This window comes from Sturnira hondurensis, unplaced genomic scaffold, assembly GCF_014824575.4.
Source record: "Sturnira hondurensis isolate 20B ecotype Veracruz unplaced genomic scaffold, ASM1482457v3 Scaffold0005563, whole genome shotgun sequence".
In the NCBI taxonomy this organism is placed as follows: Eukaryota; Metazoa; Chordata; class Mammalia; order Chiroptera; family Phyllostomidae; genus Sturnira; species Sturnira hondurensis.
Window position 1 is genome coordinate 1,149,739 of NW_028078194.1, and position 19,413 is coordinate 1,169,151.

At 40.3% G+C, this 19,413-nt stretch overlaps 1 protein-coding gene across 1 annotated transcript in view; it reads right to left on the reverse strand.

Annotated features, from left to right (window-relative positions):
• The window catches only part of ANKRD22 (ankyrin repeat domain 22), a 29,686-nt gene extending 12,127 nt beyond the window's left edge, over window positions 1-17,559 (reverse strand). Inside the window, exon 1 of the mRNA XM_037047289.1 lies at window positions 17,236-17,559. Coding sequence (XP_036903184.1) covers window positions 17,236-17,256 — 21 coding nt within the window. The 5' untranslated portion in view covers window positions 17,257-17,559. The remainder of the gene's footprint in view (window positions 1-17,235) is intronic.
• Between the last annotated feature and the right edge of the window lie 1,854 nt (window positions 17,560-19,413).

Consider the following 19,413-nt stretch of genomic DNA (forward strand, 5'->3'; position numbering starts at 1 on the left):
AATATATAAGAACATCATTACAGGGTGAAAGTAGTTTAATATACTAGATATATCAAGCCATATGGAAAAATTTATTCCATTGTTCTTTTTAAAAAAAATTGCCCTGGCTGGTGTGATTCAGTAGATTTAGTGCTAGCCTGTGAGCCAAAGAGTTGCCAATTCTTCTCAGGCAGGGCACATGCCTGGGTCGTGGACCAGGTCCCCAGTTGGGGACACTTGAGATACACCTGATTGACATACCTCTCACACATTACTGTTTCCCCCCTCTTTCTCCTTCTTTTCCCCTCTCTCTAAAAGTAAACAAAGAACATCTTTTAAAAAAATTTTATTGTAAACCAGCAAAACCTTGCCAATGATCACTAGTAATTACGGACTACCATTTGGAAATTGGCGGTCGAGCATGCAGAACCTGAAAACAGGTGGCTACAGAGTTCATTTTTTCTTCTTAAATTATTTTACAACATTGTAAAAACTAGAATAGTTCATGAATTAATTGGCTTTCCAGCTTCTCTTTAAAAATGAAAAGATTTGGCAATACTGGGTCCTTTCCCCATAGGACGCAAAATAAAGCCCTCTCTGCTCAGGTTCCTCAAAACCTCTACTGGGACTTAACTACACAGGAAACGGTAAAGGTGGATAGTTTTCCTACATAGTCACTTGATGCTTCTGAGTGCTTTCTCAATCCCATTTGGGCGATATTACTTAAAATATTGATCTAATATTATTAGATTAATATTTCCTAGTCTTCTTGTATCCTAGACATAGAGTTTCTGTTTTTGAAAATTAATGTATATACCTGGTTCAGTTAAACATACAAATGATTTGTTGCATGAATTGTAAAAACCGCTGAAAAAAAATGTATGCTGTTATCAACAAGTCTCCACTAGGGGGCAGCTCAGTGTCATGAAAGCCCTGACAAAAGAAGGACAGGAAAGCCAATAGAAAAATGCTAGTTGGCAAGCTAGGAATGAGAAAGGGGTGAGGGGTGGGGGCTGTCCATTTGGACTGAGGGAAGAGGTATAAATTCTGTTAGCCTCTAAAGGTCCTGGAACTCAGAGGAAGTCAATGTGCAGAGGAAACCAGTGAGAACTTGGGGAAGTACCATGATAATTCTATCCCCAAATAACTCTCAGAACCCTTCTGTCCAACCTCACTGACAAAGTACTAGCTCAGATAATTTTAGCTCATAATTTTCACAAAGACCAATGGCTAATTAATGAGCCTAATTGGCCAGACTTACTAGTCTCACTCATTCAGTTCTAACCCACCCTTCAAAAACAGCAGCTTCATATCACTTCCCTTCTGGAAACCTTCAGTGGTGACCAACCAGATTAGGATGCTGTCCCCAAGCTGGCACACATGATTCTTCAAATCTCACAAATCCTGTCTTTCCAACTTCATCTCCCACCACTCCCTAGCAGTACCCTTGACCCAAGTAAATGAAGGTGAGTGTTATTAACAGCTATCTCCCCAGCTAGACCGAAAACTCCATGAGAGCAGGTGTTGTATCTGTACCTGGAGAACAGTGTCTCCCCAGCACCCAGCGTATGCTTGACACAAAGCGGGCATCCAATATATATTTGCTGAGCAAATAAGCGAATGAATAAATTATAATGAGTTTTATTGAGCACTCGTTTATTTCATTTAACCCTCACAACAGCCCAATAGGTTGACCCTGTACTACAACCCTGTAGTATTATTAGAGCCATTTTGTACAGAGGAAACTGAGAGAGACTGCCTTCCTTGCAAAGTCACATAGCTCATAGCTGACAATGCTAGGAAGCCAATCAAAATGAATGATTCCAGAACGCATACTTTCTGGCTCTAATTACTTCAGGTAATTTAAAAATAGCCCTCAAAATGTCTTCTGGCTACAGGACTTTGTGTTAGACACTTTTTGGTTTCATTTGCACAAAAAATTAAGCTACAGCTTACAGTCTTGGAAGGCTAATCAGTCGTCTTCTGCCCTGGCTTATTGGTGTCTCAGCCTTCTTGTTTATAGAACCAGGATTTTTTTTCCAAATTGACCTAGAATTAGCAGTATCTGCCAAGAGGTAAAGATGAGGTGGTCAGAGAGGTTGCAGGAGAAACTAAAAACATAGATGGCCCAGAAGAAAAATGTTTCAAGAAGAGGTACAGAGTCAAGAGAATGAAGCACTGTACCAGGAAAAATTGCTGGATTTGAACATTAGTGACCATTCAGAGATCAATTTTTATAGAGTGTGGGGCAGAAGGCAGAAGACAAGGACCTGAGTGCATGGTCTGTGAAGAGTTAGAGGATGTGACTGGAGAGAAATTTGTGGTAACTTTGGCAGTGAAAGCTAAGGATGAGGTTGCAAGTACACGGAGGGGAGTAGGAGGGTCCAGCCAACATCCTGCACATTTGCAGGCAAAGTCAAGGGGTTATAAGAACAGCCTCTGGAAGCAAATTTCTAAGTTTCAGTCTCAACTCTATCATGTAACTGTCAGTTGGACAAGTTCCTTGAAGTCTCTGTTTCCTTCTCCATTTAATAATCACATCTTCTTTATGGGGCAGTATTAAAGCTGACTGTGTGCATGAAACACTTAGCTCAGATCTGACTCACAATAAACCCTCAGTTGGTGTCAGCTACACTTATAATTATTCAAGCATAAGGAGCCAGTGACGGTGGACGGGAGTGGTTACGCAGGAGTAGATAACTGCTCAGAGAGTGGGGAGGTGATAGGCTAGAGAACAGAAAGGGATGCAACTGCCTTGCCAAGCAGAATAACAATACTGGGTCGAAGGCCAAAGCAAGGGAAGAAAGAGATTTGGGGTGGAGAGAACTTTACAATGGCTGATAGTTTTGCCAGGAAGTCTGAGGTTTCATCTTCATGCTTTAGGTTAATGTATATTTATCATAAATACATAGACATATAACTCAGTAAATAGTAATTATGTTTACATAGATGAATGGGGCTAATGACAGAGGAGAGGAAATTGAGTCAAGACTGGAAGAGGCTCTTTATCACGGTGGGAAATATTTGGGACAGTCATAATGAAAGTGTCTACATGAGATGAATAAAAATATAAAATCGCTTGAAGGTTGTAAAAACACACTCAGAAGTTACAGTGGGCTGAGCCTGCCATATAGGTTTGTTACTTGCTTTAGCCAACCCATTGTCGGGGTAGGGTAGAAAAAATAAGGGAACTAAGAGCAAAGGCTGGAAAATGTATGATAGGCAAGGGGTATAAGAGAAGAGTTCACCATGGAATTGAGACTGGATGGTTAGCATACAAACCAGGTTGAGACTGGTAGATTTGATGAAAAAAAGAGCAAGACAAGCAGGTAGGAACAGAGATGGATTCAAGCAGGGTCAGTACATGTGATCTAGTGGGAACTGTGACCAGTTAAGAAGTTATAATGGGAGGAAGAGGTAACAAAGTCTAAATGCTACAGCCCTGGCTGGCATAGCTCAGTGGATTGAGCGCGGGCCTGCGAACCAGACGATCGCGGTTCGATTCCCAGTCAGGGCACATGCCTGGGTTGCAAACCGGTTCCTTGCAGGCTAACTACCAGCAGGGGATGCACAAAAAGGCAACCATACATTGATGTTTCTCTCCCTCTCTCCTTCCCCTCTAAAAAAATAAATAAATAAATAAATAAAATCTTAAAAAAAAAAATTCTAAATGCTACAGACAGAGTGGCCATGTCAAGAGGCTGATTTGAATAGAGACAGAGGTCAAGAAAGGACGGTGAAGCTTTGCAGATATTGAGGTCACTGAGGATCACCCCAGGGAAGAGAAAGAAAAAGGAAATTGTGCTACAGCATCAAGGAAGGTGGAAGGTGTCCTGGAATACAGTAGACAAATGTGGGATGCTAGAGAAAGGGATGTAGCAAGGACTTCAAGCAAGAAATTGAGCAATGGGCACTGATAAACAGTAAATAAGGAGACTGCAGTACAGATCAGATCACCATGAGATTTAAGTGAAGACACCAAGGAAGATGGACTGGAGGGAAGAAATAACATGTGTTCACCTTGATTTTCCCTGATGGCTACCATCCCTCATACCCCAGTCACTGCCGGGACCTTCCTTCATGTTACATAAAGGTGAAGAGGGTCAAAGACAAACTTCAAAAAATCCTTGTGCCTTTTTTTGCCCCAAAGAAAAAATTTAGTAAGAAATTTTAAAAATCACAGTGGTGAAGAAGTGAGTCAGAAAGAAAAGCTTGGAGCTAATCGTGCATATCAGGCAAGAGATTAATGTCCAAAATTTATAAAGTACTTACCAAACTCAACACCAAAAAACAACAACACACCAACCACAACCCAATTAAAAAGTAGGAACATGTATAAAGGACCCATGGACAAGGACCACAAGAGGGAGAATTGAATGTGGGAAAGACGAGGTGGACATGGAAAGGGAGAGAGAGCAATGGTGGGGAAATGGGGACAACTGTAATTGAGCAACAACAAATTTTTTTTTCAAAAAAGGGCAAAAGACCTGAATAGACATTCTCCAAAGAGGACATACGGAGGGCCAATAGACATATGAAAAGATGTTCAACATCACTAATCATCAGAGAAACGTAAACTAAAACCACAGTGAGATACTATCTCACACCTGTCAGAATGGCCATCATCAATAAATCACTGAACAACCGTGCCAGTGAGGATGTGGGGAAGGGGGACCCTCTGCACTGGGATAGAAATACGGACCTCGGCAGCCACTGCAGAAAGCAGCAGGGAGATAGCTCAAAAAATTACAAATGGATCTGCCTACTGACCCACTTCTGGGAATATATCCAAAAGAACCCAAAACACTAATCCCAAAGAACATAATAAGCATCCCTCCTCTCTGTTCATTGCAGTGTTAATTTACAACCGCCAAAATATGGAAGCAGCCTGTGTCCATCAGTAGATGAGTGGATAAAACAACCACGGGACATTTCCACAATGGAATACTACTCGGCCATAAAAAAGAAGAAAACTTTTACCCTTTGTGACAGTATGGATGGACCTGGAAAACATTATGAAAAGTGAAATAAGCCAGTCAGCCAAATACCACATGATTTCACTCATATATGGAAGCTGATGAACAAACTGAACTAACGAGGAAAATGGGGACAGACTCACAGACAGAGAGTAGATGATGGTTAGGGGGTGGAGGGACTGAGCAAAAAGAGAAAGGATTCATTCACATGGACTACCCTGTGGTGATTGCTGGGGAACACAAGGGAACTAAATGGTAGTGGGAAAAATACAACAAAGAGCGAATTTTTAAAAATCTATCAAGTGTTTATTATTTTTCCCTAAGATTTCTTAATTTTTAGAAGAAAGATATCTTCTTTCCTTTTCTGGGAAGATACCTCATTAGTGCACAAGGCTCTTTGCTAGAATCATTTTGCTTCAAAACCCAACAAATCCTCCTCAGAAAATGTTATGAACATTTTAAATGAGGTTAATGTGTAACGTACCAAGTTCTCGGAGCCTCAGGCACCGTTGCACCTAATCGCTCCTTACACTGAGGATTAGGGAGGACCCGCTACACTTCAGGGGAAATAACACTGAAAAGTGGGGTGGGAAGGAGAACTTTGCAGACATCGATCATGGCAAGCTGCTCAGACACTTCTATAATATTAAAATAATACCAAGTACTTTTCTGTGAGATTTATTATACTTGGAGTAGTGCAAAATGTGATTGTGTTAAATAATATATATGGAATACTTCAGTTATCATCAACATGCCGGATATGTCGTGTACTACCAAGAAACACTGCTCAAAATTCAGGGTCTGGGACAGTGGGACGGGGTGGGGCCAAGTCCTTGGCCCTTCGGCGGGAAGACTAAAGTATACAAAAGTTGTTCCCCTGGCGATGGAGGGAGATCTGCCTTGGGGTGCGGAGCACACATCTGATGACGTGGCACAGAATTTTACACCGGAAACCTATATAATTCTATTAACCAATGACACCCCAATAAGTTCGATTTACAAAGCTGTTTCTAATATTCCAGGTTCCCTGAGTTTCAATTACTTCTTACCTAGTAGGAGTGTAAGAGTTACAGTGTTTTATTACAGCTTTGCTTTCATGCTGGGTGGGGGCTTGTTTCTCTCACCTTCACAGTGGTCCCGAACCCTCACGATGCCCCAGAATCACCCACGGGACTTGGAAATGGCATGAATGCAGCTGCCCTACTCCCACAGATTCTGATTCAATTAGTAAATAGTGGGACGGGAGCCTGCCTTTTAAAAGAGCCTTACTGCTCAGCCGGGGCTGAGAACCACTGAGCTAAAATATTGACCTGGTTCTCACATGACATATTACTTCCTAAACCTCAACCCCTCCCCCAACCTCACCTCCCCAGCCTGGTCACAGGTGGATCAGTGTGTCAATAAACAATAGATTTTTCACCCTTGTTCTGGGTGCTCATCACTATGACTCATCAGTCTGACTTTACAAAGGCTAAAATCTAGTTAGGGACGCTACACAACCTGCTGACAAATGAGCAGCTTGGGGTTCTGCACAGCTCCTGCTACAGGTCGAAGACATCCAGGAGGTTTATTGGACATGAACCATGAACTGGACCTTGAAGGATACACGATGCAGTTTGAAAGAGTGAGAAGCAGGTAGCTCAAAGGTAGGCGTGAGGAGAGAGGTCTGAAAAAGTGAGAGCAGGCCTTGGTCAAAGAGAAACAGGACTTTGGAAACCAGGCAAAAATCACTGGTACCTTACACTCTAGGAAATAAGGAACATTAAGCCTAATTTTAGTAATTGTAACTGCAATTAAAAAAACCTAAAACCTAGTAATGTGGTGGAGAGTGCCTGGGCTGGGAGACAGTCCCTTAAGGCTGAATGCTTGAGGAAGGCCTCTCAGAGGAGGTGAGGTGTGGGCTGATGCATGATTTGGCCTAAATTAAAGCAAAGATATAAAGACCGAAGAACGTGGAATATTCCAGAATAGCTGGCCGGCCATGAGCAAAGACAATAATGACTGACACTAGAGAGAAATGTTAGTTTATCAGTGGGCTCTATTAATTCTGTGTCTGTGTTTTCTATTCTTTCTCCAACAAGGTCTGCTTGAGAGATAATATCTTCACTGCCAGGGAGCTAAAGAAGCCCCATTGCCACACCTCAGACCCCAGAGGCCCTGGGGTCACTATAAGGGAGACCAGGAAAGCCTTTGCCTCCAATGGTGAGGAGACAGGGCAGAGGAGGGGTGGGTTCTAGCTGGCAGCATCTAGCACATCCAAAGCCCTGGTACCTTTCCACTGCCTCAGACCACCAAACAGGTAAATGCCAGGCAAAGAGGTGGGGCGGGGGCATAGGGAGGGGGTTGTGAAGAAAATCTTCTTTGCAGTGTGTATCAATTTCAGTGATGTAACTTCTTCCACTCCCACTTCCTCGATTTCACACTACCAAGGAGAGGTCACTGAATTTGGAGTTGGGCAAAATCAGCTCTCACAACAAACCAGTTCCAGTCAGGGCCAGCCGGCTCCAGCCAGCACGGCATGTAGTCACCTGACGCCAACAGGAACTGACACACAGTCTCGAGACTTCTCTGTACCATCTTCCCTAGCCTTCCGGAGGGGTGAGGAGGTTTATTGGACATGAACCATGAACTGGACCTTGAAGGATACACGATACCTGGGAAAGGGTCCAGGACTTGGACTCTTAGTAAGTAGTGTCTCTAAACACTCAATGGACCAAAACAGGTATTTCTGTACTAACTTTATTTGGGAGAGAAATTAAAAATAACAGTAAAGGACGAATAGCTATAATAGCTACTGAATATGAATTTTTTTACATGACAACTATACAGCGAAGCACTTCACCAACATATCATTTAACCCCACAGCAATCTTGGTGTGGGGATAGTCATGACCCCAACTGGCGGATGAGGAAACTGAAGCTCAGAGCTGTAAATAACTAGTGAGACTCAGAATTGGAATTCATATCAAAGTCTGTCCCACTCAAGAACTAGTGTTTCAACCTACCGTGACTCTCTCACCTTCACACGCCCTTATGTACTAAGTCATCATGAACCCGACCCACAAAGGTTCCAGAAGCTTCTGTAGCCCTTGATTATTTTCTTTAGCTCAGTTTAAGAGAACTTGAGCTCCCAATACTCACCAGGTACTGTGTGAAGCTCTAGGGATACAGAGATGAAAAAAACCAGTAGGCATTCCCATGGGTACTTACCATATTTTGCATCACCCTGCGGTTGAAATCTATCTCGAATTCATCCACCAGCCTAACACAACCACCAATGTCACAGCTTCGTTCCAGGCTCCCGGCTGCCCCTCTTGCAGCTCACCAATTTGTTCTTCCACAGCTACCCCAGCAACATTTTAAACCTTAACTGGGTCATATTATTCCTCTTCCTAAAGCCCTTCCATTGCTCTCCATTGTGTTTAGAATAAAGACAGTATTCCTCATCTTGGCCGATGAGGCCTGCACAATCTGGCCCTGACAGCCTCCCCCACTGACGCTCCTGTCACTCTCACTGCCTCGTGGGCACCAGGACTTTCTGTCCAACCGTGGCCACCCAAGGGTGAGGAGCTCCATGCTAAATTTCCCTTAGTTAGAATGATCAAAGAACGGTGATAACAAAAAGCAAGTCAGTATTTAGTCAGTTCTAATCATCTCTAAATCTGTATGAACACTGCCACCTCTCACTGCCTGCACCTAGATGAACTGCTGTGACCAGAGGGCCCTTCATAAACCACTCAGTTATTCCGATAGGCCCAGCATCTTATTTTCTATCTATGGCTTATAATGTATGCTTATGCAGCATACATTTATTTCTCACAGTTCTGGAGGCTGGAAGTCTACAATCATGGTGCCAACAATTTCTGTGTCTGGTGAGGGCTTTCTGGTTCACAGAGGACTGTCTTTTCAGTGTCTCCTCACATGGCTGAGCCAGTAAGGCGCCCCTCTGGAGGCTGGGGTCTCTTGTTTTAAGGGCACTAATTCTGTTCACAAGGACTGTACCTTTAGGACCTAATCGCCTCCCAAAGTCCTCACCTCCTAATACCATCTTTTATGGGTTAGGGTTCAACATCAAATTTTGCAGGGACACAAACATTCAGATAATAAAAAATGGTTGAACCCATAGATTTTTTAATGTAAAACACTGAAAAGGTACACAAATAAAAGCCTCACTATTACTTTTATCTTCTTACTATAGAACTGTCTTGTTTATTCTTACAGATTCTCTTCATTTAATAAGGGATATTAGAAGCAAATGTGAATATGTAGTTTTATGCACTCTATTCTTAATTATTTCAAATAATAGCATACTCTTGGCATTTTTAATACCTTTTTTAACTTAGCAAAGGGTTTTTTTCATAAAGTGCATGCTAAATGTTGTTTTATAGTTATATCACATTACTATAAAGGTAACCTAATTTGTTTAACAAAAAAATCATCTTTTGATAGGTATTTTGGTATCTTGCGTATTCACTGTTCTAATATATTCTGGAAATCTGTTAGTATTCCTATAAGACAAATGCCCAGAATTAGAATTGGTAGGGTAAAAGGGTAGGGTAATTGGTAGGGTAAAAATTTGTAATCTTGACAGATGCTGCAAATTGCCCTTCCCAGGGTTTGTACCATTTATTCTCTCATCAGCAATGTACACAGGGCCTGTTACCCACACCCACAGAGAACATTCTCAACTTTGTGGCCTCTTGTCCATCCCATAGGTGAAAAATGGTCCTCATGTCTCTGAGAAGTAAGAAATCATTCTCAGGAGCTACTCCAGCAGACCAGTTCTCTTTGGACAAAAGACCCAACTTCTCACGCTTCGGATTCTTCCTACACACATCTCCTCTGCTTGGGACAGTCTTTACCTCAAGAAAGAGCTGGTAAGAATGTAAAGCGGAGGGGGTGGTATTTTCCCAATTACTTTGCATTTTCTGTTTCCACAGCATGGAAAGACATGTTCAGTGCTGAACAAAATCTCAGCCAGCTCTTGTTTTATGAATATTGGAACTATAACTCAGAGAGGTTAAATGACTTCCCCAAAGTCCCATAGACTTCCTGTCACAATCAGAACTAAGTTACAGGCTTTCTTGATTTCTAGTCCAATGGCCTTTCCACTAGTCACAACTCATTCTATCTTCCCTGAGTTCCCCTCTACTATACCAGCTCCTCCAATCAGCCCTGCTCAACCTAAATTGTGCTGTCTGGATACTGTATATTTCAAAACAATCCCTCTGTTCCTTCAACTATGTACCCTTTTTCCATAGCAACATCTGAAAAATAGATCCAGCCCTAAAAAATTAATATTAAGACTATGTGTGTGCATGGGCATGTACATATATGGTGTGTGTTGCATGTATGCACATGCATGCTGTATGTTATATATCCCTCTGTTCTTAGATAGCCTTATGATTAGACCTTCCTAAAGTCTAGAGATATATCGTTATGATGCGATCATCAAGACATTCCTTTTAAAGCCTGTTTCTCCAGCTGACAGAGTCAAGTGTCTATGAGAAGATTCTATAGGTCTGCTAAACAAGAATTCCTAATTTCTTTTTTTAAGATTTTATTTGTTTATTTTTAGACAGAAGGACAGGGATGGAGAAAGACAGGGAGAGAAACATCAATGTGTGGTTGCCTCTTGCACTCCCCTCGCTGGAGAGCCTGGTCTGCAACCCAGGCACGTGCCCTGACTGGGAATCGAACCAGCAACCCTCTGCTTCGCAGTCCAGTGCTCAATCCACTGAGCCATACCAGCCATGGCCCTAATTTCTTTAAGTTGTTATACATCCTCCCTTTTTCCAATTTTTTATAATACTTTGCAGTATAATACCTCTCATCTGCACCATAGGAGTAGAATATACCTCACTGGGACCTGGATTTCATTTACCCCATTTATTTCACTAAGGGAAAGAGCAAGAAGGTGCCCTAGTGGAGAGGAATACCAGAAGAACAGCAGAGGGGTTAAGACCAACTCTTATTTGGAGCATGAAGCCCCTGTTGAGACAGCAAGTGGAGAAAGAACTTAGCTTGTTCATCAGTGACATAAGCAGAATTTCCCTGAATGTACAAACATGGGTCTCATATCCAGGCCCCTGTTCTCTAGCCATTAAGTGCTTTTTATCTGCATAACCCTGGACAAGTTACTTAAACTATCTTTGCTTCATTTTTTTTCATTTGAAAAGTAAGTTGTTGTATGGAATGTGTTAATACGCATATAGTGTTTACAACATGGCCAGGTATATAATACCTTCATTAAGTGTGTGTAAGTAAATGTATAAGCACATTGTAAATAATATTAATATAAATATGTTGGATAAGGGTTTAAGTGAATCAACCGTGTTTAAGAGTCCAGCTTACATAGCTGAGGTTGATTATTCTCAGTTAGGTCCTCCCAGCGAGCTCCAAGCACATCCTCTATTGTAGGTGTCGGGCCCAGCTCTCGAGATGCTCCCTCATTCTCTCCTTCCTTCTTAAAAACATATTGGATACAATGTAAGTGTCCACTGATAAATGAATCGATTAAAAAAGTGTGGAACAGCCCCAGCCAGGTGGCTCAGTTGCTTGGAGCATGGTCGCATACACCAAAAGTCTGTGGGTTCAATTCCCAGTCAGGGCACATATCTAGGATGTGGGCTCAATCTCTGGTTGGAGCGCATATGGAAGGCAATCCATCAATGTTTCTCTCTCTCAGGGATGTCTCTCTCTCTCCCCCCACCCTTCCTCTCTCTCTAAAATCAATAAATACATCATTGGGTGAAGATTTTTTTAAATGTGACACATACAATGGAATAATATTCAGCCATAAAAAGGAAACCGTGCCATTTGTGACAACATAGATGGGCATCCAGGGCATTATGCTAGGTAAAACAAGGCAGACAGGGAAAGATAAATATTGTATGATCTCACCTGTATGTGGAATCAAAAACAAAACAAACAAAAACTGGAGCACATGAATATGGAGAGCATATGAATGTGGTGGTCATCTGAGGTCAAAGGTTCAAATTTCCAGTTATAAAGCGAATGAGTCCTGGGGATATAATGTCCACCATGGCAATTATAGGTAAAAACACTGTATTGAATATTTGAAAGTTTCTGGAGAATGAATCTTGAAAGTTCTTGTCACAAGAAAAAAAATTATAACTATATATGGTGATAGATGTTAACTGTACTTATTGTGGAGATGATTGTACAATATGTACAAATATTGAGTCGTTACATTTTATACCTGAAACTAACATAATATTATACCAATTATACCTCAGTTTTTAAAATATTATCATATATATCACGCATATATAATATGTATATATGATATCATATGTGCATATCATAACTATTAGCAATGCAAGGCTCTGAAGTGTAGTAGAATATTCCCCCCAGAATACACCTCTCAGCATAACAAATACTGTGAGCTAACGGCAACTGAGAAGTTAATACAGGAAAGCTCTTCACCCTTAAAAGAAGGACATAAATATGTGAAGGTTTCCCCTCTTCCCTCTTTAAGGGGAAGGACAAAAGTTACCCTTGTGTGCCCAAAGAAGATACCAAAGGAATCTACATAATAAAATTTATTAACTAGCCTTTATCTTTCATTAGCTCCCCTATATATTTGCCTTCCCGTAATTTGCCACTCCTAGAAACTCAAAGTCCATTTCCTGTATCTTACCACTAAAAATTAATTGTTCTGTTGTTAAGATGCTACATGAGCCCAAGTTCTAACCACCCACTGAGTTACTTATCCCATGGCTGCATGATGCAGGTGTGACTAAACTTGTTTGTTTTTCTCCTGTTAATCTTTCTGTTGTTAGTCTATTTTACAGGCCCCAGCCAGTGCACCTAAGATGAGTGAAGCAAAAAAGGATTCTTTTCCTCCCCTAGGGCTTTACAAGTATAGTGAACCCCTACCAATCTACAGGACTTCCCACATGCCAAGTAGGAAGTTGAACTTTACTAAAAGTTTAAATAAAAATACTTGCTTCAAGGGAATGGGGCAGGACTGGATGTTTCTTGCCCTGTTCTTACGTGGTGGTTCATGTTCTTTACCAAGGAAATCCCAAGTAATTAGTATAGGACAAGTGAGAGACTGGTACATGACAGATGAGTAGATTATGTTTAAAAATTTGAGAGATTACTCCAGAGCTCCTCAACCTTTTTTAAATGATAGATGGATGAGTGTCACAGAGGGCTCCACCCCGGATCTTCTGCATCAGGACACCAGAGGGTGGGCTAAGCTTTCTCTTTCTTTCTTTTCCCACTTACCTGTAACTCCCCGAAGCAACTGGAACAAGTAATCTCAGCTTTCCTCCAAATTAAAAAGAACCCATTCCTCTCCAGCTGTTTCTCTTTCATCCATCACTGTAGTCAGATTATTCTAATTTTGGACATATAACAGCACAGAGTTTTAGTCCAGGTATAAAGAAATTGATGTGCAGGGATATTAATGATTTTCTAGAACTTTGGCAGAACCAGTGTACCTCTAAAATCCATTGCTCTGGCATACCATGAAATCTGGAAACTAAAAACGAGACATGTCTAAACCCATCAGCCACACTGGATAATCTCTGCGGGAGATTCAGTGAAGGCGCCCCTCACGCTAATGGGACATCTCCTGGGTCCAGCACTGCTGGAGTGTAATGAGACAGCAGAATAAACACACACCAACACAGCCATCCCACAAACAGCATCTCCACCAAGCTGTCAGTGCTGGAAGATTCAACACTCACTCTCAAAACAAACCTACTACTCAAACTAGTTCTGCACGTGCCTTTACATACTGTCATTTGTGGCTACTTTTACAAGAAGAAGGAGAGGAGGAGAAGCTGGTATCAAGAAGAATTCTGATGATTGAGGAAATATTTTTGAAAAAAGGTAAACAATTTTCTTTCTGGAAATGACTGCGTCTTCAGGTGTTTCATATTGCTGATACAAAAGTAGTAAACAGTGGGCAGAATTAAATGGAAGAGCCTAGAATCCACTTCCACTTAGAAGGTGTGTGGCTGCATTTTTTCAACATTACCTTTGGGTATTTTTGTTTCAATATTAATTATGAGTTTTGAATAATTACCTATGATCTTCTAGGTAAATTAAAGTTTTGTGTGTGTGTGTTTATTGTATATGTTTTTTAAAATATCATAGTAAATCATCCCTATCAAAATACCAATGGCATATTTCACAGATATAGAACAAACATTTCAAAAATGTATATGGAACTATAAATGACCCCAAGTAGTTGCAGCAATTTTGAGGAAGAACAAAGTAGAAGAGATCACAATACCTAATATCAAACTATATTACAAAGTAATATAGTAATCAACAGTATGGTACTCGCATAAGAACAGACACATGGATCAATGGCACAGAATAGGGAGCCCAGAAATAAACCCACGTCTCTATGGTCAATTAATATTCAACAAAGGGGGCAGAAGTATGAAATGGAGTAAAAAATAGCTTTTTCATCAAATGGTGTTGGGAGATCTGGACAGCTACAGCAAAAAAAAAAAACAATGAAACTCAACCATCAACTTATACCATACAGAAAAATAAACTCAAGATGGATAAAAGACTTAAACATGAGTTATGACACTATAAAAATACTAGAGGAGAACATAGGCAGGAAAATCTCAGATATTACATGCAGGAATATTTTCACTGAAAAGTCCTTTAGCGCAAAGAATATAAAGGAAAGAATAAACAAATGGGACTACATCAAATTAAAAAGCTTCTGTGCCGCTAAAGAAAACATCAGCAAAATGAAAAGAGAACCAACCATGTGGGAAAATATATTTTCCAATGATGCCTCAGGCAAGGGCTTGATCTCCAAAATATATAAAGAACACACACAACTCCACTCCAGGAAGGCAAACAATCCAATTAAAACATGGGCAAAGGACATGAACAGATACTTCTCCAAGGAGGACATACAGAGGGCCCAGAGACATATGAAAGAATGCTCAGCCTCACTAGCTATCAGAGAGATGAGAATTAAAACCACAATGAGATACCTCTTCACAGCGGTCAAAATGGCCAACAAATCAACAAACAACAACTGCTGGTAAGGTTGTGGAGCAAAGGGAACCCCAGGACACTGTTGGTGGGAATGCAGACTGGTGTAGGCAGTGTGGAAAAGTGTATGGAATTTCCTCAAAAAACTAAAAATGGAACTGCCTTTTGACCCAGTAATTCCACTGTTGGGATCATACCCTAAGAATCCTGACACACCGATTCGAAAGAACTTAAGCACCCCAATGTTTATAGCACCACAATTTACAATAGCCCAAGTGCTGAAAAAAGCCTAAGTGCCCATCAGTAAATGACTGGATCAAAAAATTATGGTACATTTACATGGAATACTACACAGCAAAAAGAAAGCAGGAGCTTCTACTTTTTGCGACAGCATGGAATGAACTGGAGAGCATTAAGGTAAGTGAAATAAGCTAGGGGGTGAAAGAAAAATACTGTATAATCTCACCTATAAGTGGAACCTAAACAACAAAACAAACAAGCAACCAAGTAGAGCCAGAGACATGGAAATAAAGAACAAACTGACAGTAACCAGAGGGGAGAGGGATAATGAGGGAAATAAGGGGAAGGGTCTTGAAGGGACATGTATAAAGTACCCACGGACAAAGCCAAAGGGGAGGCAAGATCGAGGATGGGAGGTGGAGCAGGGGAGAGTAGTGGGGGGAAATGGAGACAACTGTACTTGAACAACAACAAAAAATTACAAATAAATAAATATCACAGTAAATCAAAATTGCATTGTCCTTAATATATCTGAAGGTAAAGCATATATTCCATTTCTGGGCATATTTTCATTGTTGATACTTGTAAGTAATTCAACATGTCTTGCCTTGCCTTGCCTTGCCTTGCCTCATCCACTTGCCAAATCAACACACAATAAATAAACAATTGCACTGCTCATGCAAAACCTTTTTTTAAATGTAATTATTCCTGGGGCCTAGACTGCAGCCCATCTATCCAGTAGCTATGCCAGTGTGGTGTGTGGACCCACAGCATAAGCGTCTAGGATCTGATATGCATAATCTTAGGCCCCGTTCAGCCCAACCGAATAACGATCTGCATTTAAATAAGATTTAAACAAGATCTTGGGGTGATGGGTATGCACATTAAAATTTGAACAGCACTAGCCCAGAGCGGTGTCTCTCTCCACTGGTGGTAAACTGATCACCTACATCAGAATCACCAGGATGTTCTTCTAAAAGTAGGTTTCTGGACACTACCACGGACTGAGTGAAACAGACTCTCTGGCATGGAGGCCCTTGAAACTGCATTTTAAACAATAGTTTTCTCACAGACACTTAGGCAAGTTAAACCTTGAGAGTTCTAAAGGAACATTTTAAAGCATTACAAGTGTTATCATTTTCATCCACGTGAGCTTTTCACCAGGCCAAAGTCACCGGGCCGACGTGCCGAGACTTATAAACTAGTCAAACACACACACACACACATGGCATTAAAATAACTGCCAATGGAGAGAAACTGCATTTAGTACTAGAGGAACCACCCGATGAGGTTCTGCTGAGCAGGTCTAATGCAATGCAGACTAACCGGTTAAAGTGGCAGAGAAAACAAACAGTGAATAATAACACCATCACATGGTGATGTAACACCCTCACATCTCCTGTACCTGTTTAATCATTACTCACTTGTACTCTTTTGAGATGTACTTAAAAATCAATTTGATTCTAATAGGTTACTTTCAATGCAGGGCAAAGCATTTTTTTGTAGTTGTCAGACGTGAAAAGAATGAACTCAAAAACATATTGAAAAACCTGTTGGTTTTATTTCTCTTCTATACAGAGAAAGTCTTTGTTAATAATTGCTACAGGTGAATTGCCTTTCAAATACCAAGCTGAAAGGTGTTACTCGGTACATGTGTTTCCATAAAACAACCAGTCTATCTTTAATAAGTTTAGAAAATCCAGTTAGGTGCAATTTTCACTTTTCCTCTGGATGTTTAACATCAGAAAAACATGACTCGAATTCCATTTTTGCAAGGTCCAAATTACCCTGTAAACACGTGGACATTCTGAATGTGTTGTATTCCTCTCTACTTTCATGTAGCTGACATTTTTGAGTTGCCAAACAGTTTGCCTTAAAATATGAAAAATACCAGAAAGAGTAGCACACAGGTCTTTGTTTTGACTTGCTCTCACAGAAAGTTAAACAGAAGGAAAGGAGATATTAACAGGGATAGGAAGTTACTCCATTTGAAAAATGTGAGCAGTTTTTAACACTGTCTTACTTTCAGAAAAATTACATACCTCAGAGTACAGGATTCCCATGCCGGTCCCTCACAGGCTTTCTTCACCTCCACAGCTTCCTGAATCCTCCGAGGTATTTCTAATTAACATCAAAATGCTTCCCGTCAAAGAGGAAGATCCCAGAAGCCCAGACCAGCGGCAAATGCTCTATTTCCACACCTGCTAGTGCTTTTCTAGCAACACAGGCAGCTACACCACCTTGTACGGGGCCCAACCCAATGAGGCAAAGGCATTAGTTACCCAGTGAGTGATGCACCTTGTACGGTGCATCATCTAATGTTACAAACCACCCTGAGAAACCGGTTTCTGAGTCTTACCTGCTCTGCCATTGGTAGCGAGTAGAAAGAAGCAAAGTTGAGAAGGAAAGGAAATTCTTACATTGGCAGGAAGAACGCAGAGTTCAAAATAGGGTAGTGCGTTTAGGACATTTCCCAATTGAACTCTGGTTCTCAGAAGCTATTGAGAAAGGCTGGAAACCAACAAACTTGCCTTTTAGAACCATATGTCTGTCAGAGGGCTTGCTCGACCTTCATAAAAAATATTCTTCAGAATTGTCCTTGTGGATTATTTTCTCTATTTAAGTACGGATAAGTTTATTCTTCCTTAATGTTGTTGATTAATGTATACTACTTAAAATAATAATTTAATAAATTAAGGTCAATTTATAAGCCAGTATACACACATTATTCTGTTTCTATACACAAATTATTTCATATTTTTATAAACATATATTATTTTCTCTAAATGTGTTTATAATCACTTTCAAGGCCTCTTTAAATAAAGTTTGAGCAACTTGAATTGAAAAAACTAAACTCTTTGAAGAATCAATTTATTTACATTCTAGTTAGTTAAATTATAGTAAAAGACTTAAATTACATTTATAGCATTACTATACTTAAGTCTTCTTCTTAGGCACTTCAATTCTGAACCTAACAGGTAATACTCTTCCAGCTAATTAAATGGTCTTAGAAGTTTAATATATTATATTAATATAATGAATATTAAGTTGTCTTAAACATTCTAATTCTGGTTACAAATTTAGCCAAATTATTTTCTAATATTCCATTTAAAAACTATAAGTCTAAAATCAAGTACTCTATTTACACATTTTAAATGGAATCACCAGGCCACTTGTGAAACATGCTAATATGCCAAATCTCTTAAACATTGTAAACATTGTATACTAAATATCAGATATTAAAACATTTTTCTCTCAACTTAACTCAATCATAACAAAATGTTAAAATACCACACACTCCCATGAAAGAAACAGCTCAATCATTCCAAGCATTCTGATGGGATTGTTCCAATCAATTCAGGTTCTTTAGTGACCAAGCTTAGGCATCAGGATTCAAATCCTGAGCCTATTCAGGGAATTCTTCCTAATCCACTGATCACAGGTGAATCATTTTTGTAACTGTTATAAGAAGAATGGCATACTTTACTATAGATTTGGACTTGGCTCCAAGCTGGTAGGAATTTAAGAATTTGGTAATTCTATTGGAGACAGAAAGTCTGCAATACCCTCAAAGATTGCAGCTGACTGACTTCCTCTTTGGCTTGCTTTAATTTTGCATTTCTGTGGTTTCTTAAGACATTTAAGTGTATTTCCCATTGACCTAAACATTGGTATTTCCACTGAAAATCTTTCCTTTGTTAGCAAATCTTTCATAACCTCCCCTTCAGCTTCTTTTGTGACCTGTTTTAACCAACTTGTATGGCAGAAGGCTTCACTCCCAGTACCTCTCTCCTCTGGTTGCTGCTGGCTTCCTTCTCTGAGCTCTTCCCTCTCCAATTGAACTTAGAGGTTTAATTTCCTATGGCGACCACAATCCACCTAATTGGATTCTGCATCTTGACTCTTCCCTGCATCTTAAAGGGTAGCAAGATATGCCATTCTAAAAGATGATTTTTCGGCCTAAAGATTATTTTCAATTGATTGTTTTTGGCAAACTGTAGAAATACAGGAGAGTCTCTGAACAGAGAGTAGCATTTGGGCAGCTGTAAGGAGTATTTAAATTTCTAAAAGAAATCTCCATTTGTAAAGGTTTTTTCTGTCTGTACCAGGGAGAAGGATGACTCTAATTCCCTGGAAACCCTTATCAGCAGAGAAGCCATAGACCCTGCATGATAAATTTTACCGCTGTTTGCTCTGCTTTTCCTGGTAACCTCCCGTAA